We start from the raw sequence: 21,775 nt of genomic DNA, 5'->3' as shown, positions 1-21,775 counted from the left end.
CACCATGATAAAATTCCCTAATCCCTGAGCCAAATTTCCCTGAGGGGGCCCTCCTACTAGTCCTTCATTTTCCAAGCTGACTTTTCCATTCCCCAACCCTCTCTCTCCTGTTTCCCTCCCCTTCATCTCTTTCATTTCCCCCTACCTTACAGCCTTGATATCTGATCTGCTGCTGGGACTCAGGTTACAGTTTTTACAGCTTAGGCTGTCTATTGCTGTATATACATTCCTTTCTTTCTGCTCTGTCGTGATTACTTACCAGAGCTTATTTTACACAGGTCCAGATGAAAGCAGTTCAGATGAAGGGAAGCAGTCAAGCTGTTTGAACAGTACAGATATGTACCTACACAAGGGCACATTGTGTTCACAATGACATTTTGTTGCATACAGTGTTACCAGTTTGTTGTCACTATGCTCTTTAACTCTGTAAAGAGGAGGAAATCCCTCCAATATAGTCAATAAATGAAGAATTATTCTCAGAATGGTAATCAAGCCATCCACATATGCAACACACTCGGATGCCAATCAGCTTAAAACTTTCATTATAATTTAAGACCATTCTGGAGAAACCCACCAATCCTATTAAAAGAATGTGGTCTCCAAGCTTAATAAGACAACTTGCTCTGGTATGTGGTCTAGGCTGTCTGAAAGCTTCTGCTGTTATTCACCTTTCAACCACCCAAACTATAAAAACTGTCTCCAAAGCTAGGTCAGTCCACAACCTTGGAGTCAATTGCTCATACAGCAAAAATTCTGATTTATTTATTTATCATAATACTGTTCAACTGCTAACAGAGGCTTAAGGAAAGGAGAAACTTATCTGATTAAGGGTAATACAAACACTTAATATCATGGCCTTTTTATAAAAACAAAATGTGAGTATTTTTTCCTCCTTACACACACACACACACACACACACACACACACACACACAGTGTTGTTTTTGTTTCTTCCTCACCATTTCAGACAAACATCTGTTATACTGCAGAAGAACAACTATCTCCCAAACCACCAAGTGTGCCTGCAGCCAAAGTAAACAAAACAAACCCAGAGGATCCAGCACAGTCAGCCTTTATATCCAGCCAGGATAACATTTCACATGTTTTGATTAAAATTAGCTAATTTGTAATCCTAGAACCTATGAAACTTAAAAACTGCAGTCCACACAGATTGCATGAAGCAGTGTCTTAAAGGGATAATGCATAGTGGGGCAGTTTTCTGCACCCACTGTTCCCCCTTCTCCTGCCCTCTTTTTAAAAAAAGGCAGAAAAGAAAACAAGAAAAAGAAAACAAAAACAAATTCAAGCCTGATCCAGCTGAGCAATTACTGTTAAGTTGAAGTGTGTACAATGCTTCATCTCAGGATACGGTGTCATACATGTCTCAAGGAAATAAAGCTGTTGCAAAGGAATGTAGAGGATCTAGTCTAGAGAATGAATAAATGTTATTGATATGCAGGATATTTGCTCTTACGCATGCCATCCTTTTATTCAGATGCCCATCTGCCTGCTGTTTGAACAAATCCCGAGTAAGCACAAAAAGAAGGAATACAAATATAGCAAACTGAAAGAACTTTCCCCAATATTAAATTAAGAACTGAAAGAGAACCTGAAGATTATCCTTCAGTTTGGTGAAAATAAACAAAATAGCCCTGTTAATCCATATGCTTTACTATCCTTATACTCATAGTAGATGTAGATGCATAGATACAGTATATATTTTACAGCTCAACACATAACTTGCACATTTCAGGATGTAACAGCTGTGATCAGACCTATTGTGAATCAGCTGAATGCCACTTCATTCCACATTCAAAACTGTGCTGTTTTCATTATTATTGGGTTTTGATTGGGTTTTTTTAAAACGCAAGTTCATCTCAGCCCTGCAACACGTGTAAGCCACAGGGTAAAGACAGATGAGAAGCATAAAATAAACATAGTCGTGGGCATTCTGGATAATAAAAACATGCAACAGAGGACCATTTCAGCTCAGCCTGCAACCCCAGGAGAAAAGAAGTCCTGAGGTGTGTTTCTGAGCAGCCGCTGCTATGCTAACATCTGGAGAGGCAGCCCACAGCCCTACCTCTGGAGCACAGCTGGATGGGCATCGTTTCCTGTCAAGACACTGACTTTCTCTCCTCCGGCCCCAACCTTTCCAAACAAACCTGTCATATATATATATATATATATATATATATATATATATATATATATACACACACACACACACACACACACACATATATATACATATATGCATATATATATACACACACACACACACAAAAAAAAACCACATATGCATGAACCTTTTTTTCGGACAGCTCTCTTTCAACACAACACTCCTCTGGTTTGATTAACTGTGAAACGAAGCATGGAAAACAGAAACGGAGCAAGCAAAAGAGAGGAGGAGAAGGACAAGAGACCCTTGTGTCCAAAGCACAAGAATGATGTGCAGTTCAGACCATAACATTTCACTTTGACAATTTAATTACACAGTTGCAGCAGCTGGCTACTGGAAAAGGGGGGCGGCTGCCGAGAGGAGAGGGAAAGACAGGACTTAAATGACTTCCCTTCTTCTCTAACTTTAACATCCTCCGGGTGATTTGGCATAGCACACAAACAAAAAGGAGGGGTCGCTGAAACCTCTACGGGGTGGAAAGTTTCCTTTAAACAAAAAAACCAAAAAAGCCACTGATGGTGATTAAGAGCAATAAATCAAAGCTGCTCAGTGACCTGGCTTTGTACGTAGCCTGTGTGAAGTGGTCTCTGTTTGCATTTCAGGAGAAAGAGTTGAGACTTGCATTTCGTGCCGGCGATGTGTTGTTTTTCTATTCGTATTATTCTTATTTCCAAACCAGAAAACAAAAACCCGAGAAATCCCTTATTTATATGGCATCTCCACGCACGGGGGGCGGGAGGGGTGTTTGCGAGGAGCCTCCCCCATCTCTCCCTTTTCCCTTTTCTCATCTGAGAGAGAGAGAAGGAGAGAGAGAGAAGGAGAGACACACAGAAAGAGAGAGCGAAGGAAGGAAGGCAGGAAGGGCGCGCGCACATACCTTCATCTCTTCATTGATTTCCCTTTTCACGGGGTGAGCCGGTTTCCTGCTCCTTTTATTTTCCGGAGGTCTCCCTTCTTTCTCCATTTCTGCCATTTTTGTGTGTATCTACTTTGGCGGAGATGAAATGGCTGCTGGTATTATTTGGGTTGGTGGGGAGGGAGAGGGGGAAGGTTGTCGAGAGGGAGAGGGAGGGGAGGGAGGATGGTGGCCGGCGGCGGCGGGAACCAAGGAGGAGGGGGGCGGCGGCAGCGGCGGCGGCGGCTTTCAGCGCTGGGCGAAGGCGTCAGCGAGTGTCAAGAGGAGAAAGCGGCTCTCCGCTGGGCGGCTCGGGGATGCGGGCGGGCAGGCTGGGCTGTGTGGGTCGCGCCGGCGAGTCAGCCATCTTCTGCCTCGCTCTTCGCCTGCATGAAGGGAGCGCGAAGAGAGGCTCGCTCGCTCGGCGTGCGTGTGCGGTGTGTGAATGCGAGAGGGAAGGAGGGGTGCGGGGAGAGAGGAAAGAGAAAGAAAGGAGCCCGGCCAGCTTCTTCTGAGGGAGATGGGGGGGGGAGGCAAGCAAGCAAGCAGGACGGCCCCCCTGCCCAGGCAGCGGGCGGGGCTTCTACTGTCACCAAATCCTCCGCCTCTTCTTCTTCTTCTCCTGCTGCTGCTCAGGCTCAAATTCAAAGGGGGGGGGGAGACTTCTTATGCTTCAGTTGTCATCCTCCTCCCCCGCGGGGACGGTCGTCCATGGCGGAAAACACACCAAGGCGCTCCGTCTCTGTTCTCTCCCGCTACCCCGCGTCAAACGCACAACGCTTCCCCACACGCACAGACAAGACAGACAGACACCGTCTTCGGTTACACGCTCTTGCCCACCGCCGCCGCCGCCGCAAACATTGTGACAAAACAAAGTGGCCGGGGCAGCAGCAGGGCTTCTGTAAAGACGACGAGCGAATGGGTTTTTTAACGCCCTCGGTCCCCTCATAGAGAGATGCACAACACAACGCGTGTGTGCGTGCAAGGCTGTGTCCTCCTCAGACCGTGTGTGTTTGAGGGGAGATAATTGGAAATGAGGGTTGCCTTCGGTTGGGGAGCGAGCCAATGGGTGGCAGGAGCAGGATTGTTTCTGTGGGAGCGGACTGAGAAATTGTGTGTTTGTGTGTGTGTGTGAAGGAGAGAGAGAGAGAGAGAGAAGTAGGGGCGCGCGCCCGCCAGCCAGCGGCCCCGGAGCAAGCGGCCAGGATGGATGGAGGATGCTGCGCGCGCGATACTGGCTTGGCCGGCTGCCCGGCTGCCCGCCCGCCTGCGTCTCTCTCTCTGCAGCGCGATTTCACCTTTAGGGAAGACGGTGATGATGAAGAAGAAATACACCCATCACCAATAAAATAAAATAAAAAGACGTCGCGCAGAGAAGCTGCCTGCCCACGCCACTCGGAGAGCAACGCATCTGTCGTCGCCCTGAAAGCACTCCCGCTGGGGCGGAGTTTGACGTTTCCATGGGTGGGCGGCTGTTGGCGAGGGGCTGAGCAGCAGAAGCCGCGCTAGCATCCGAGAAGCAGAGGCATTCGCGCAGAAGGAGAGGCTTTTGTTGTGCGTGGTTTTGGCGGGAGGAAGGCTTACGCACGCCCAGGCTGGGAACGGCCCTTCCAAAAAAGAGAAGAAAAAGGCACTAGTCCTCAGGAAAAGGGCCGTTTGTCCCAGAAGCAAGAGGAGGGCTGGGCTCGCCCCACCCCCCGCCGTTCCTTCCTAGGGATTAATGCGAGCCATCAAGGCTTTGGCCCAGAGCCCCTTCCCTCCAGTGCCAACACAGTCAGGTCGAGAGCGTGTTCTTGAATGATAAGGCAGCGTGCCTTTGCCTGCCCCACCGCTCTCACCACAACCAGACCCCCCCCCGTCAGAAGCACGTGTCCGAAACCAGGGGTCACACCTATCCGTGCCTGATAATAAATTGATGATGAAGAAGAAGTCATAACTATCACAGACACGGTAAATGCATCCTCTTTCTCTTCTGTGTGGACAGTCCTTTGTCTCATAAACATCATTACCTCCTTCCCACCGCTAGCTTGAAAGCAGCCCCCACATAATTCGGCTTTGCCCCCAATCGTTCTACAAAGGCAGGGCTAACTGGTCCCAGTCGTTAGTTTGGAAAGTAACCTGGAAATTAAATACCCACTCCATTAGCAGCGCCCCCTTCCCTCTTTCCCCTTCCTCACGTCGCACGTTTTGATCTTCTATAGATCTAGGTAACTCCCCCCCCCCCGAAGCAGACTCACTCTGTCATTTTAAAAGGCTTTGCTTACATCTATTTTGTTTCCGTCTTTATAAGCGTGGAGAGGAAGGTGGGGGGTGATGTGTGGTGCTGATGATAGGGTGAACTTGCAAAACGAAGCTCTGAATTATTGCACACAGTGAAGGGGGATACCTTGATTATTCCCGGTTCGTGCTTTCCTACACTTTGGCAGTTCATAATTACCTGATACAATACAATATGGGGGTGTCCATTGTTCCATTAGTCAAAATTGTAATTGTGAAGGAATTTGTCATTATGACTGCAGCTGAGCTTAAAATTATATCCCTTTTTTCTTAAATAAAAAAACTTCAAAAAAATTAAAGACAGAATGTGTTCAGTGTAGCTATGAAGAGGCTCTCTTTTAAAAAACAACAACAACCCCCTTTCGCCTGTCAAATCTAGCTAAGTTCGTTTTATACCTTACAATGTCTGATTTGCATTTCTGTTTAAGTTTAGACATGAGCTAAAAAAAGAAGGGTTTTTTGCTGGATTCCTGACTAGAATGTGCCACATTTGACTCTGCTAAGACAGCAAGGTAGAAGTACTTCAGCAAAAATAGAGTTCTGAAAGACATTTATGGCAGAAGGCATCAAATCTCTTATTCCAGAGAATCTCACTGAAGTCCAGTGGAATTTGCTAGGATGTACTCTGAAAGTTGGATGGGGAGAGCGGGATTCATCTGAGAACAGCCTTAAATCCCTGCTGGTCTGAAAAGCAAACAAGCGAGTTCCATAGACTGCAATGTAACTTGTTTCCAAATGTGCAGGGAGATTGCCAGTGACACTCAGTTAATCGTTGTATTCAGCTTTTAATCTGTAAAATGTTTTACAGCCATTTTAATAGTAGCAATGAGAAATTGTATTTTAGAGCATTTCATATTGTCCACTATAATCCTTACTGCCTTCACCCCACAGAAAAATCCACCAGTGATACAGGTCACTGTTATTATCTCTATAACAGAGTGGTGGGACAGTAGATTGTATGGGGCAACCACCTACTCAGTTCATGACAGAGGTGATATCTGTACTATGAGATTCCTGGTTCAAGTTTTTTGAACTGTGAGAACAGGATGCTGGATTAGATGGAGCTTTGGCCTGATCAAGCAGACTTTTCTTGTGTTCTTAGCCATTACATTGCAGGAGCTCTCAACAGCCTCATCTTTATTGCATTTTGACCCTAGTACAAATATGAGGCTGGGCAATAAATAGGGTATTGTCCAGGTCCACGTAATAAGCCTACAGTAGAAGTAGAACTTGCATTCAGGGTTCACAATCCTCACCCACCTGAACACTGGTTCATAGTACCGTATTTTTCACCCCATAGGGTGCACCTAGTTTTTTTGGGGGGAAATAAAGAAAAAAAATTATTTCCCCCCCCCAGGCATGGGGCTGGGGCGGGGGAAGCCCAAGCTTCCCCCGACCCCAGCCCCCAGAACAGGCTGCTATCCGCAAGCCTTGCGGAGAGCCACACGAAGCCCGAAGCCGGGGGGGTGCTGAGCTCAGCGCGCCCCAGGCTTCGGGGTGCAGGCAGCTCTCCGCAAGCCATGGGAGACCTGTGTGAAGTCGCGCAGCTCTCCTACGGCTTGCGGATAGCTTCCTGAAGCCTGGAGAGCGAGAGGGGTCAGTGCGCACCGACCCCTCTCGCTCTCCAGGCTTCAGCGAAAGCCTGCATTCGCCCCATAGGACGCACACACATTTCCCCTTCATTTTTGGAGGGGGGAAAGTGCGTCCTATAGGGCAAAAAATACGGTAATTTACAGTGCAATCCTATATGTGTCTTATTAGAAGCCCTGTTGAGTTCCATAGAGCTTACTCTTAGGTAAGTGTGTACTATACTATAGGCCTGCAACCTTACTTGAAAAACACAGCCTTAGTGTAATCAAGCAATTGTCTAGTATTTTTACACCATTCATCAGCCAGAAAGACTATATATATATATATAGGCGTCCCTATCCTCAGTTTACATTCTAAAATAAACCGCATGAAAGGAAAAGAAAATAATGGGAAGGGAAAAGGAAAGCAAAGTGGGGTATAGGTAAATAATATAATAACAATACAAAGTAAGGCAAAGTAAGACACCAATTCTTAAAGTGGCAAACGTCTCATAACAGCTGGAATGGAAACGGTTCAGGGAGAGACGTTGAAAGCAGCTGGTCTCTCAGCAGAACCAATGGTGTGGGCTTCACTTCACTTTCTTCTCACAGGAGGAAAACAATTACAACTATAGCAAAAAGCGCTGGGCTTTGAATTACGGTATGTAAGCTCTCCCTCACCAAAGAAGCTTTGAAACAATAGTACCTAGTAGCAAGCAAATTTATTTGAATATGTGTGATTTTGATTCAAATCAAACTTATGTCCAAGTGAGTTGCTTGAAATCTGAGCCTAGAATTGTACTCCAACCCTATTAAAAATATGTGGGAATTTTGCAATTGGCTTTAATGTGTTGTCAATTTTATGCTGAATCAAACAGTAAACACTATGTTTTTGCAATAACTTTTTGCTTCATCAACAAGCCAATTACACAAATTAGAATCCATAAACCTTCCTCTTAGAATTGTAGCTGTCCATACATGAAACACAAGTGTGGGTGGGCTTATGCTCTAAAAATAAATCATAAAAGAGACATTTGGAATGTATTTGTAACATTTTGGAAATTAAACATGTCTAGTCGAGTGTAGAGTGTGGATCTGTGGCAGAATTCTTACAGCCTTCTCCATAGTGAGGAGAGTGTATGTGAATAGCAGGTGTTTAGGACTACATAGCCTTAAAATCAAGTGTTCCAGCTTAACAGGTTTCTGACTCAGTTGGCTTTTATTTTGGGTAGAAGGGGAGAACAGTAATTTCGCTCTTGTGCCAAACCCCACAAAAAATGATAATGAATCACTGAGGGGTTTTTTTAATACATGCAAGCATGTCACTGTGCCTGTGGGTTTTTAATATACTGTGCTAGACAGAAAAAAAGATATGCGTGGCTATAAACCTATCTCAGTTTATATTTCAATAGGTTCAGCTTTAACCCTCTCATGCTAAATTGTCAAGAAACTCCTGGTTTTCCTTTCCAAGCATTTCTGAAATGTACAGAGCCTCTCTCTTGGTTTGGAGGTCACAAACTTGTTTTCTTGCTTTCAGCTCCTTTTCAAAGCCTGGCTCTTTTGAATTTCCCACTGATTTTAATGGTCTTGCAACCTCCTCAGGAACTGTCCTTGGAACCTCCATTACAGTGAGGCCCGCTTCATATGAAACAAGCACCACAATGCATGATGGCTTCTTGAAATACCTTTGCATAGCAGCTGTTCCACATGGTGAACTGTTCAAGTGCAATGGCCTGCCATAGTGACTCTTCTATTAGGTGGTTTTCTTCACACCAACAGAAACAAGCAACAGGATGTTTTCTGTGGCAGCAAGGAGACAAACCACATGGTGGCAGCTTGTCCATAGGATAAGCCAATACACACAAACAGCTCCTTTCTTTTGTTCCTCATTTTCTTAACCCTTTAACTCAGTGACAAGCATAGTCTCTCTCTTTGCATAAGGCCAATCCTTGCACAATGAACTGAAAGTGAAATAGGACCACCCAAAAATAAAGTATAAACTCAGGGGATGCCCTCTGTACAAAAAAATACCTAAGTTTGTGGATTAAAAGGAGGGGGGACACACAGCAAAGTGCCTGGAATTATGCACTTGTCAGTTGATGCTATGGTGGTCCCAAGAAACCTGAAGTCAGGTAGGCTATGTTAATCTATAACAGAGATCGGGAGAAGAAGGAATTGGCCTGCTTGAAGACCTTACATGTTAGAGTAATTATATTGGAAGGGGACAAATAGAGTTGAGATGTTTTCTCAATGTCTATAACCCCCTTATATAGCTATAAAATGCAGGTTTGGAATTGGCAACTCCCTGGTGCTGTACTGCATAGAAGGGGAAGGCCAGGGGAGCAGGGAGGGGTAAACTGCCATTTATCTCAGCTTCTGAAACTCCTCCTTGATCCACAAAGAGCTTTGAGCAGTACCACAAGGCTACGGTTCCAGTTAGCAGGTGAGAATACCCTGCAACATTTTTGGGGGTTTGGGGTCTTACTGTTGTTGATAAAGGTAAAGGTACCCCTGACCATTAGGTCCAGTCGCGAACGACTCTGGGGTTGCGCGCTCATCTCGCTCTATAGGCCAAGGGAGCTGGCGTTTGTCTGCAGACAGCTTCCAGGTCATGTGGCCAGCATGACTAAGCCGCTTCTGGCGAACCAGAGCAGCGCATGGAAATGCCGTTTACCTTCTCGCTGGAGTGGTACCTTTTTATAACTTGCACTTTGACGTACTTTTGAACTGCTAGGTGGGCAGGAGCTGGGACCAAACAACAGGAGCTCACCCCGTGGTGGGTATTCGAACCGCCAACCTTCTGATCGGCAAGCCCTAGGCTCTGTGGTTAATTAATCGTGTGATTCCCAAAAGTCATATGTACAACCTTTCTTTTAAAAGACTGTTATACTTCTGTTGTAGTGAATAACAAAGCACTCCTAGGTCTTAAATAGTTCAGAATCTGATATGACATGATCAGGCATTAGGCCTGTTGGCAGACCAACTGTGTGTTACAAAGATGTCTGCAAACGTGGCATGAAGGCTGGCAACATTAACCCCGTAGTATGGGAATCTCTTGCATACAATTGCAGTGCCTGGAGATGGACAAGTCATGTATCCACAGCAAATACACAAAAAGTTAGTTGCATTTAAGTTCTGTTGAAATCAATGGGAGAAATTAATTACAGTGGTACCTTGGGTTAAGTACTTACTTTGTTCTGGAGGTCCGTTCTTAACCTGAAACTGTTCTTAACCTGAAGCACCACTTTAGCTAATGGGGCCTCCTGCTGCTGCCATGCCACCGAAGCACAAATTCTGTTCTCATCCTGAAGCAAAGTTCTTAACCTGAGGTAATATTTCTGGGTTAGCGGAGTCTGTAACCTGAAGCGTATGTAACCTGAAGCGTATGTAACCCGAGGTTCCACTGTATTAGATACTTGCTTTTCAATATTAGGAGCACACAAGTGATTCAAGCAAATAATTAAATAAATAATAGTTGCAGCTGCAGTCTTGATTGGGATCCCGAGATCAACAGGCGCAGCTATTTTTGTAGTCCTCCAAAGTATAGGCCTTTGAAACCATGGGCCTTTTTTGTAACAGTCTTTCCATACTGCATGACAAGACACTTGGAAACTGAGGGGATTTTCCAAAGCATTTTTAAATTACATTTTCTGTTGCTGGAAGAAAATTCCATTGGTATGCCCATGCCTCTTAGGGCATATCTAAAGTTGAATCCCAGCCCTTCATTTAAATATTATTTGAGCCATTTTATTATGTCTGTGGAGTGGGATTACTGTGCAGTACAAAGGGGCATTTTGAAAAGTACTGCAACTGCTTTGGGCCAAAATCCACTTTAAAAGAACACTGCCATTTGGAAACAAACCCTGTGTATACATTTAAGCTGCTTTATTTCAACAGGACATCGTTTTAAGTAGAGGGGGTTAGCATCACACTGTTGGTTGCATTATCCAGACCACTTGCTACAAATTAGTACTACTATTTTCAGTGATGGGGGGATGCGGGTGGCACTGTGGTCTAAACCACTGAGTCTAGGGCTTGCCGATCAGTAGGTTGGCGGCTCGAATCCTCGAGAGGAGTGAGCTCCTGTTGCTCCCAGCTCCTGCCAACCTAGCAGTTCGAAAGCACGTCAAAGTGCAAATAGATAAATAGGTACTGCTCCGGCGGGAAGGTAAACGGCACTTCCGTGTGCTGCTCTGGTTTCACCAGAAGCAGCTTAGTCATGCTGGCCACATGACCCAGAAAAACTGTCTGCGGACAAACGTCGGCTCCCTCGGCCAGTAAAGCAAGATGAGTGCCGCAACCCCAGAGTCGTTCGCGACTGGACTTAACTGTCAGGGGTCCTTTACCTTTACCTTTATTTTCAGTGAGTCTATACTTTAATAAGAGCTGTACTCTTAAAGGAGTTCAACTTGAACATGAAATAATTCAGTCATTTATTGTCATGAATCCCATGGAAAAATCCTGTTTGAAGGGACCGAAGGATTGGGATGAAATCACTTAGTCTGATGAAGGGTAGGGACCAAGGAGTTTATTGGAGCCATAGCTGCCCCACCATTTCTGGATGTCACAGCAGAGGAAGCAGCTTCACCTGATCAAGACTCCATCCCACCTCCTGTCAACAAGGTCGCTCAGGTAACCATGGAGCCATTTGAGCCTGAGTCGGAGAGTGAGCTGGCCCAGACAGCCCAGGGTCCGTTCCCAAGGATACACTGTTGGGTGCACCAGTCCAAGCACCACCACACCTGCAGGAGTTCCTGCTTGCTTGCCCAATCCCATTGCTTGAGATGAGAACAGCACAAAAGACTGGCCACCACGTTCTTAAAAAAAAAAAGCCAGGGTGCATTTCAGGTGTTAGGACGACTTCTTAGTTTGTGCCTAGCCATATATCTTACAGCTCTGCTTTTGAACTTATGAACTGTGTAGCCTGTAACCTGATCTATGTTTTAACCGTGTACTGACTTCTGGAATAAAGCCTTTGGGAATAATCGAGTCCAGAGTCTGAGTACTGTGACTGAGTGTGGGAGTCAGGACATTTACCAACTAGCTGTCTTAACACCCCCCCCCAAGTGTAAAATTATATGTGTTATATCTAAGACTGTCACAAGAACTCTTATTGAATTAATTGTATGAGTTTTAGAAAAGAAATATTGCTATTAATGGAATAAAATTGATTAAAAAGGAAATGGCCTAAGAATTACTACCTTCTAGTTGGTCTTATATATGCATGCTTCATGTTTTCTGGGAATATTGAGCTAAGTTTTTCCCCTTTGCTGTTGTGATATTGCTTGTTCTTCCTTCCACCCCTATTTATTCACCATGAAATCTTGGATAAGGTCTTTCCAGCTCCCCAATACAAGGACATGACTAGAAGGATAAGTTGGTATCCTACCTACCTCTATGGAGTGCTGAATCAACACCTGCACGGTGATCCCAGGCCGAGCCAGTATTATGGATATTTGGATCAGGCTGTACTGAAGATGACTAAATAAGATATTTTTGTAAATAATTATTTATTGTGCTTATGTGTATATCAATGGTGGGAAACCTCAGGCCTAGGGGCCAAATGTGACCTTCCAGGCCTATCTAGTCCTCAGAGCTCTCTTCCCAGGCCACACTTCTCACTTGTCTTGCTTTGTATCCCAAGTGTTTTTGGCTGGCTGGAATGTGTCCTTGAACTCTGATAATGCCTTTTGCTTGCCTGGATTGAGGACAGAGAAGGGCAGTGGTGGACTTTTGGGTCTCAAATTTCAGTGGCACCCTAACCGAAAAGAAGGCGGTTTCTGCATGTGCTGTAGAGGGAAATGAGGGGCAGATGGGGCCCGTCAACTTGAGAAGGTAGCCAATCTAGGAGAAGGAAAACTCTGATCCTAAACCTCCACTGCCTTGTGGCTATACTTATTTGTGAGAAAGGCTTTAGGAGGTAATCCTGAGGAAAAATCTGAAGATGTGGGGCATCATCAGGAGAAGAAAAAGATAAAGAGTAAACCCTACACAAATCCAGACTGGAGACTGGATGGCATCTTGTATGCCTCCTTCCGGCAACTCCTGTAGCCAAACTGGTGCCCAAAGAATGGCTCTGCTTTCCTTTGGACCACATCAGGGAGGCTGAGAGAGGGGCTCTTGTCATCTGGGCAGTCTGGGCCCTCCATACACACTGCCCAGGCTTGCGCCCTGGACAGGTCACATTGGTGCTGCTAATGCAGCAAAATTGTGATTTGAATTCACCCCGCAAGTTGCATTTCATTGTTCTTTCAAGACAGACAGATGTGAACAACAATTGTTTCAACCCCACCTAGCAATGTATGACTAGTGTATGTATGTATATTCCAACCTGTTCTTTAATCATCATCATCATCATCAGGGCTTTTTTTTCTAGAAAAAGAGGTGCCGGAGGAGCACCCACCCAAGGTGCTACCCATAGACTCCATTGTGCAACACAGAGCGCCGTGCCACCTGCAGCCTCTGTTATACAGCTCTGAGTGATGTGTCCCTGTGCCAAAACGCTACAGAGGTGCCAGAACTCACCAAAGAGGTTCCAGAATTCACCAAAGAGGTACCAGAACGCAGTTCTGGTGAGTTCCAGCTGGGAAAAAACTCTTGGTTTAATTATTTATACCCCTCTCTGGGTTTCCCCAGCCACTCTGGGTGGCGTAAAGGTAAAGGGACCCCTGACCATTAGGTCCAGCCGTGGCCAACTCTGGGTTTGCGGTGCTCATCTCGCTTTATTGGCCGAGGGAGCCGGCGTACAGCTTCCTGGTCATGTGGCCAGCATGACTAAGCCGCTTCTGGCAAACCAGAGCAGCACACGGAAACCCCGTTTACCTTCCCGCCGGAGGTAAACAGGAGGTCTACTTACACTTTGTGCTTTCGAACTGCTAGGTTGGCAGGAGCAGGGACAGAGCAACGGGAGCTCACCCCGTCACAGGGATTCGAACCGCCGACCTTCTGATCAGCAAGTCCTAGGCTCTGTGGTTTAACCCACAGCACCACCCACGTCCCTTCTGGGTGGCTTACAGCATATCTAAAAACATAATTAAAAACATCAAATGTTAAAAACCTCCCAATACAGGGCTGCCTTCTAATGTCTTCTAAAAGTTGTGTAAAACAAAATTAAATAACAAAACACCTGAGTTATTGCCCTGAATTAGCATTGGAACATGGTTTCTACTGAAGTTTTCTCTAACTTGGAAGTTAGCATTTTGGGCTGTTTTCCTGGAATAAGCCTTTTAGCCTAGAATAGGCTCCTGAATCTGGTTTCTGCCAATGTTTTGTGGCTTACTGCATCATTCTCATCTGGTCCAGTTAGATTTTTTTTCTTTCGATCATTTGGATAGCTCAGACATTTTTGTCAACGTATTTTTTTAAAATTAAAAAAATCTATTATTGCACAGAATGGGGATTGTAATGTGGTTTCTGTGTGGGTTTTGTGGCATATTCCATCATGCTTACTAAGTCCAATAGGACTAGTGAATTTAGTTTGTTTGGATAAGTTAGAAATTGATGTTCTGGGCCATTTTTTATGATACTATTCCTTTCCTGAAATTGGTATTGGAGTATGGTTTCTGTGAAAGATTTGTTGCTGCACCATTTCCGTATTGCCCATTGTGAGTTGTACAAATCATTTATCTGGATTGTTCAGGAGTTCATGTTATGGGCTGTTGTTTAATGATATTTATTGCCTGGAATGGGTTCCAGAATGTGGATTCTGTGGATATTTTGTGCCTTATGGCATGGATCCCATCTACTCATGTATGATGGGTGAATTTGGTTCAGAAGTTGGTGTTCTGGGTCACTTTTCCAAATTACTGTATATGGTCTGGATCAAGTATCGGAACAGGTTTTCTGTGAACTTTTTGTGGCTAGACTGCATCAATCCCATCTGTTTCATGCGACTGGTAAATCTGATTTGTTTGGCAAGCTCAGAACGGCCTCGAACAGGTATGCAGATGTGGTTTCTGGGCACATTTTAAGTTGCATTGTGTCGCTACCATCTAGTCACATGACTAACTTTTTTTTTTTTTACTTACTAGATGGAATTTTGGGTCATTTTTCCTGTATAACATTCATGGCCGAGTGGGTATCTGATTGTGGTTCCTGCGAATCTAGTCACGTGTGATTCGGTTAGGTTAGCTCTGGTGTCGCTGGACCTCCGCAGTCTCTCTGGCTGCAGCCCTGAAGGCAGCCCTGTTTAGGGAAGCTTTTAATGTTTAATAGACTATTGTATTTTAATATTCTGTTGGAAGCCGCCCAGAGTGGCTGGAGAAACCCAGCCAGATGGGCGATGTATAAATAATAAATTATTACTATTATTATGATGGCTTGGGACTCGTGAATTTTTTCACGCTGCATTTGGAAGCGTGTTGGAAAAGCAAGGAAGCGGCTCGCCCGCGCCTTTCCCGTCTTCCGCGTTGCCCTAACAACTCTGCTCCTCCGCTCCCTCCAGGTACTGCCCCTCCCTCCCGGCAGCCAATGCCGCAAAGCAAAGAAGCAGCCCAAAAGCAACGAGGCCCGCATCTTCCCAGCCTTTCTTTTACGACACTTAAGATGGCTGCCTCCATGAAAGCGGCTTGTGGGCTCTGTGCCGGGGAAGCTACTTAGAGGGGTTGCCGAGCTCCTTTCCAGCCACCGGATTCAGAGGGTTTTGCCAAAACAGAACCGGAAGAAAGAAAAGTAGTGTTTTCGGCTTTTCTACCGTGAGGTAGAAAAGGAAGCGCCTGGGAGAGGGATGCGGAGCGCGCGCGGCGTTTGAACCGTTGCGAGGCGCCTCATGGGACGGGAGGGAGGCGCAGGCCCTTAGCCGGGAGTTGCGCGGCCTGGACCGAGGGGAGGGAGCAGCTGCGGCGGGTCCCGCCCCGGAGTTCGCGGGAGGCAAGAGCTCGGGGCAGTCGGGGAAGGGCCCGTGTGGTTGCCTTGGGCTCCTCCGAAAGAGGCGTCCCGAAGGGGAGCCGAGATGCTGCGCTCCGCGTTTCTGCTGCCGTTGGCTCGAGGCTGTTTGCGGAGGAGCCTCCCGCAGTTGGGAGCGGAGGGGAGGCAGCGGCGGTGCCTCTTCTCCGGCTCTCCCTCGTCCGCTTCCCACTGGAGCAAAGTGGTCTCCGAAGCCGAGAAGATCGTGGGCTACCCGACCTCCTTCCTGAGCCTCCGCTGCCTCTTGAGCGACGAGCTGAGCAACATCGCCATGCAGGTGCGCAAACTGGTGGGGACCAGGCACCCGTTGCTCAACACGGCCAGGTAAGCTCCCCTCGGGGCCTCTGAAGCATTGGGCTGTTACTTTCTCCTACACAACCGTCCACTCCTGCAAGCGAGGTAAATGGGAGGCATACTTACTCTTACTGGCTTCAATTGCCCAGTCACGTTTCCTATCACAGCGCTTCTTCCGGTGCTGCGAAACCCCAGGATTCTCTTCATTGACCCGTATGGTGCTGCCTGGCGTAGAGTCAGACCATTGGTCCGTCAGCATTGTCTGATTAGGTTATGCAGCCCTGCTTCCTGAAGCCTTTCTTTAAAACAACAAAACCAGAGGCGGCTTTATGTTAAATGGCGAACATATTTAGTTTGAATTGTTTGTTGTTGATATTGTTGATATTTCAGAACAAACCAATAAAAAACTATTAAGAAGAAAAGAAATCCAAAGATGGCAAGAATCGAAATGGGGACTTTCTACATGAAAATGAAGTTTGATGAAGAGAGTTGTTTTAGGCCAAGATATGAACACTCACTTAAAGATAGGAATGTTCCTGGTTTTTGTGCAGAGGGCTCATGGGAATATAGTTTTTTCAAGAAACTCCATATGAAATTCTTTTTTAGCTAATGAGCACCAAGTGAAATCATTTAATGAGGGCCATTTTTAACTGGTAGGGACTATAAATTAAGGACCTTAGTGGTGAAGGAGACTATCTTGGTTATTGTTTGTTACTGTAATACAGAGCTTTCAAAACTTTTCATGTTAGTGACACACTTTGTAGACATGACATGACACAGTAACTCATGACACAGTAACTCAGCAAACCAGAGGTTAAACTAACCCCTTTTTAGCCCTGAAAGAAGCACAAGGAGTGTTCGTGCAACACACCTACACACTGCAGTTGACACACTTAACGTGTCGCAACACATAGTTGGAAAGCTCTGCTGTAATACTTCATGGGAAGCAAACATTTAAAGGCATTCTCTTTGACATTGACTGATGGCTTTTGTTTATTCCTTCAACTTCTTAAGAAGCTACTTGTGTTGGAGATTTTTGTAGTATGCAGATTTATTTAAACTTCATCAATTGACAGGTGGTTGATAAAACAGCTATGAGGGCAATCCAAACCCTAGGCTGGAAGCAATAGGGCTTCTTGAAGTATCACCATCACCTCATCCATGGCCCTGCCACTCATGCTGGTCAAGTAAAAGGTTAGGGGGTGGGGGTCAAGGAAAAATATCAATTCACTGCACCAGTTCTCAGACTAAAGAGGCTTCCAGGGGAAGATGTTTGGCTCAAGCCCACTGCCATCACAAAATAGTAACAGGACAGACTCAGGATCCCCTGGATCATGTCCCAGTGCTGAAAACACCTTATTTTCTGGGTTTCCCACTGGCAGTTGCCAGCAGAGATACAGCTAGCAGTAGCTTCGGCCGACCAGTGTTTGGGTAGGCACATTGGGATGCTTCTCATTGACAGGGTTGCCCTGCTGACATCTCCACTGCATCCACATGCTGTCTGGCACAACAGATTAGGGATTTGGACCCTCCTGCTTGTTTAATTGGCTGATCATCACAGTGAATTTCCTTTGGTGTTTCTGGTGCTGACTGTAAAAACTGGTTATTTATAGGAACATCGCTTGATACTCTGGTCTGCTGTTTTCATTTCATTACAATGGTTATTATGGTCTTGGACAAGTCATACAAGATTATGTGATGTAGTTTTATAGCTATTTCCAAGATAACAATACTTTTCAGAAGAGATTGGTTTGATTTATTAACATCCTTCAACAGTTGTGAAAAAGTTTGATAGTTATTGTAATACTACTCTTCTAAGAGAGCAGACTTGAAATTTAAGTAGTATAGGGTAAATATGTTTGTTTTTGCTGTTCTTTAATAGCTCTTCAAAGCTATTTCTTTGTAATGTTCTCAGAATATCTCCAGACATAATTAATACTTTTCTAGAGAGACCAATTTGAGCAAATGAGAACTGTTTCAGCTAAAATAATCAAATTCAGAGGCAGTATTGTTAGTCTTATATTTAAAGGTTAGCAAGAATCCTTCTCACATTTAGGAAAGTCATTATAATTTGCATAAGTTTTCTATTATAAATGATTGTGAATAATATTTCTAGTTTTTTAGTTCCATTGACTGAAGGGCTATAGAATTTGCCAGATGCACCGCCATGCAGATTGTCAGATATTCCACCAATATGACATATAATCCTGGCAGAACATCACAAATATGCCAGTATAACATTCCATTGGTAGAATTGTTCTGCTGGCAAAAATGCACACCATATACTGGTTTAAAAACTGATAAACCTTTCCTCTTCCATCATACGTCACTTAACATTGTATACATTGAACCTCATTAATATTTTAGTGACCATTTCCCCACTTTAAAGAGATCATCTTTTGTTTTTAATCTCTCCAACCCAAATTATATTTGTGTCGTCAGCAAACTTGGCTACCTCACTGCCTCCTCCTAATTCTAGATCCTTTATGAACATATTAAAAAGTGTTGGTCCCAAAACAGATCCTTTGGGGCCCCACTACAGCCGTACCTTGGTTTTCGAACAGCTTAGTTCTCGAACGTTTTGGCTCTCGAACGCCTCAAATGCAGAAGTGGCTGTTCCCGTTTGCGAACTATTTTTGGAAGCCGAAAGTCTGACGGGGCTTCCATGGCTTCCCATTGGCTGCAGGAGCTTCCTGCAGCCAATCAGAAGCCGTGTTTTGGTTTCCAAACATTTTGGAAGTTGAATGGACTTCCAGAACAGATTCCATTAGCTTTCCAAGTTAAGACTGTATTTGCATGCCTCGAATTCTCTGCTTCTTGCTCTTTAATCAGTTCCCAGTCCATAAGAGAACATTTCCAATTAGCTCGTGATTGATGTGTTTGCTCAGGAGTGTGCAGTAAGGAACCATATCAAAAGCTTTCAAGTAAACAATGTCTACATGCTGACCCTTTCCACAAGTTTGTTGATAGTCTCAAATGGATTAGTGAGACGGGGTGTACCTTTGTAGAAGTTAAGCTGATTTCTCTTTAGCAAGACGTGTCCTTGTATACAGTTGATAATTTTGTCTTTAATGATGTTTTCCATCAATTTACTTGAAACAAACATTAAAGTGTTTTGAAGGTGATGTCTTCATTGCTTGACTACTCCATGTGCACTTTACAGGCATCCTGACCATGCAGCTATATAGGTGCTGTGTTGTATGTGATTTTCTTCCTCTTGTTTGGTGTGCTAGAAAATTTGAATCTCTGCTTATAGTGATACTAGGGGAGTTGCTATACTGGGGCTACTGCTGAGTGTGCCACTGGGGGTTCTGTGATGGTGTCATTTTTGTATATGGTGGTGTGTGTGGTAGAGGTAACGCAAGGCCCCATCATGAGTTCATTGGCTGTCTCCATATGTGACTGATGACCCAGATTCTAGTGTTTCCAGAAGTTCTGGCAGGCATGTACATCTCTTTTTCTTTCTGCTGTTTTTATTTTTATTTTATCTTAAGTGCTTCCCTCCTCTCTCCCCGTTTCCCAGACAGCAGCATTGTGCATCTCCCACCCACCCCACCATAATTCAGAGTATCTGATTGCTCTGTTGTACCTCTTGAGAGAATGATGTTTACATATATTGCTTTTATATTGAAGCAAGTTGAGACATGGGGTTGCAATCCACAGGTGATGAAAGACACCTCTGCATGAGATTTACTCGGGTAGATTGTTAAGAGCTTATACTCTGTTCTAGTGGGCTTGAGATTGTCAGGTGCATAAAATGTTTTTGACAAAACACTTTATAGTCTGTCAATTTGAGGTAAAACTGTTTATATTCCAGAGTAGCTGCCTTGGTCACATACTATCATTTTACTAATAGCAAAGCCAGCAAGGCCATGAAGATGGGCAAAAGGGAACTTAAAGCATGAGGAGGTTGGTCAGTGAGCCATTGCTGAAACTGGGGAACCCTGTAGCTTTGCTTTTTTAAAAAAGGAAACACCTTTGGCTTGGTGAGGCCATCATAATTTGTGATTAGCTTTACTCAGGCGGTGTCCGCACAGCAGTATCTACCTTTGTTTATAGGCTAAAAGACAAAAAACTGACAGCTAACAGTGAGGTTTAAATTTGAGTTTGAATCCATTGTTTAAGAAAATGGTCCAAAAAAGAAGTTGTTAGGGTAGCTTTAATTTTCTTATACTCAAAGAGAAAGTTAATGATAGTTTGAGAAGATCTGTTTCAATATAAGCACAGTAAGTATAGTTACAGGCAGGGGCAGAAACCTCTGCTTTGTGAAAAGGATGGTATGTTTGACTTTCATGTGTCCTATAGATACTTCTTTGACACAAGCCTCATGATGCTGACTGCAGCCTATGTAAGGAAAGGATATGTGACAAGTGTATGCTATAATATGACAGCTTAAAAACATCATTGAAAACAGTCTAGAAGTCTAGAAGTCTTAGATATGAGTTATTAATGCTTTAAAAAGCAAAATACAAAACTACTCAAGAATAACAAAACTGCTATATATTAGAAACCACATCAAAACATTTCAAGAGATTATCTTAATTTTATGCTGACAACATAAATGAAATGGTGCTATTTAAAAGAATATGTTTTGTGTTTATTTTCAGCTCATGTAATTGCAGTTTGTTTAAGTCATTTAAATAGTGTGAACTGAAATACAACCATGAAATAGGTAATATTGACTTTCAGATTTCTCAAGTGAGATAAATTGAAGGTAGCATTATTGCTCAAAACTTGGAAGTGTCCCATAAACTAAAGTGCTAAGGAGTATGGCCCATCACAGAATTAGATATGCTTAGGACATTGATTTCAGTGGGCTTAAGCCCACTTTGCAGTGGGCTTAATCGTAGAAGTTTCCCACCCCCACCCCCTATACTGACAATATGGTAATCTCCATATAGCTCTAGTCTTCTGAGTCTGATGGCAGACAGTTTCACTTCACAGCTGTCCCAAGATCACCACATTTTCAATAGACCACCAAATGCATAGCTGTGCTAACCTAGACTTAAATTTGGAGTGTTGGAGACAGGAAACTCTTTTGTTTGGGCATTCCCAATTGCTGAAATTACTTGGCTTTTAAGGCAGAAGCAAATTCTTCTGTAATAAGCCTAATTTAGCCTTGTATTCCACTTTCACCCCACAGATTTTCCAAATTTAACAAAGCTGCTTGAAATTTTGCAGTTGTATTATTATTATGCTGCCTGTTATGCTGTATGGAAAGTTTCAGGCAAATCACTTATGACAGCTGGCAGATACTGGATTTCTGTAACCGAGGTGGCTTTCAGTATTTCAGACTTTTCCCTTACTTCCTCACTCCTCCAACCCTGGCCTGGTTATAAACTTCTAAAGAAGAAATATTCTGTTCCTAGCAGTTAAATTTGTTTTACTTTGTGGTGCCTGCTCAAAATTTGTGTCCTTGGCTAGCTCTGTGTTTTGAATGACCTTTTCATGTTCACACAGAGATTTGGTTTGTTCAATGACTTATGAAGGATTTGGAAAGGAGGCACATACTGGCACATTTTAGGAAACCTTCTATTAAAACCTTCGTAAAACTCTTCTTGGCTCTAAAGTAAGATGGCTATAACGCCAAGGTAGGGAGGAAAATAACATGTTCAATTGAGGGGAGGGAGTCTTTAAAATTCAATGCCAAATTCTT

The 21,775-nt window shown here is 44.3% G+C and overlaps 2 protein-coding genes and 1 long non-coding RNA gene across 6 annotated transcripts in view; 2 read left to right on the top strand and 1 right to left on the bottom strand.

Moving 5' to 3' along the window:
* The window catches only part of LOC310760270, a 29,796-nt gene extending 29,420 nt beyond the window's left edge, over positions 1 to 376 (top strand). The window contains exon 3 of the long non-coding RNA XR_014546877.1: positions 279 to 376. This is a non-coding gene — a long non-coding RNA (uncharacterized lncRNA). The remainder of the gene's footprint in view (positions 1 to 278) is intronic.
* Positions 1 to 4,219, bottom strand: part of SOBP (sine oculis binding protein homolog) — a 139,252-nt gene extending 135,033 nt beyond the window's left edge. The window contains exon 1 of one of the 3 annotated variants that reach the window (XM_083608300.1): positions 3,059 to 4,219. In XM_083608300.1, the coding sequence (XP_083464426.1) occupies positions 3,059 to 3,154 (96 nt within the window). In that variant the 5' untranslated portion in view covers positions 3,155 to 4,219. The remainder of the gene's footprint in view (positions 1 to 3,058) is intronic. The other 2 variants (XM_083608302.1, XM_083608301.1) reach the window with 2 other exon arrangements.
* Positions 4,220 to 15,074: 10,855 nt separating this feature from the next.
* The window catches only part of PDSS2 (decaprenyl diphosphate synthase subunit 2), a 76,445-nt gene continuing 69,744 nt past the window's right edge, over positions 15,075 to 21,775 (top strand). The window contains exon 1 of one of the 2 annotated variants that reach the window (XM_083608413.1): positions 15,075 to 16,149. In XM_083608413.1, coding sequence (XP_083464539.1) covers positions 15,872 to 16,149 — 278 coding nt within the window. In that variant the 5' untranslated portion in view covers positions 15,075 to 15,871. The remainder of the gene's footprint in view (positions 16,150 to 21,775) is intronic. The other variant, XM_083608414.1, reaches the window with a different exon arrangement.

This window comes from Podarcis filfolensis (assembly GCF_964270895.1).
Source record: "Podarcis filfolensis genome assembly, chromosome: 3".
Lineage (NCBI taxonomy): Eukaryota > Metazoa > Chordata > Lepidosauria > Squamata > Lacertidae > Podarcis > Podarcis filfolensis.
This window is presented reverse-complemented; position numbering and strand designations above follow the sequence as displayed.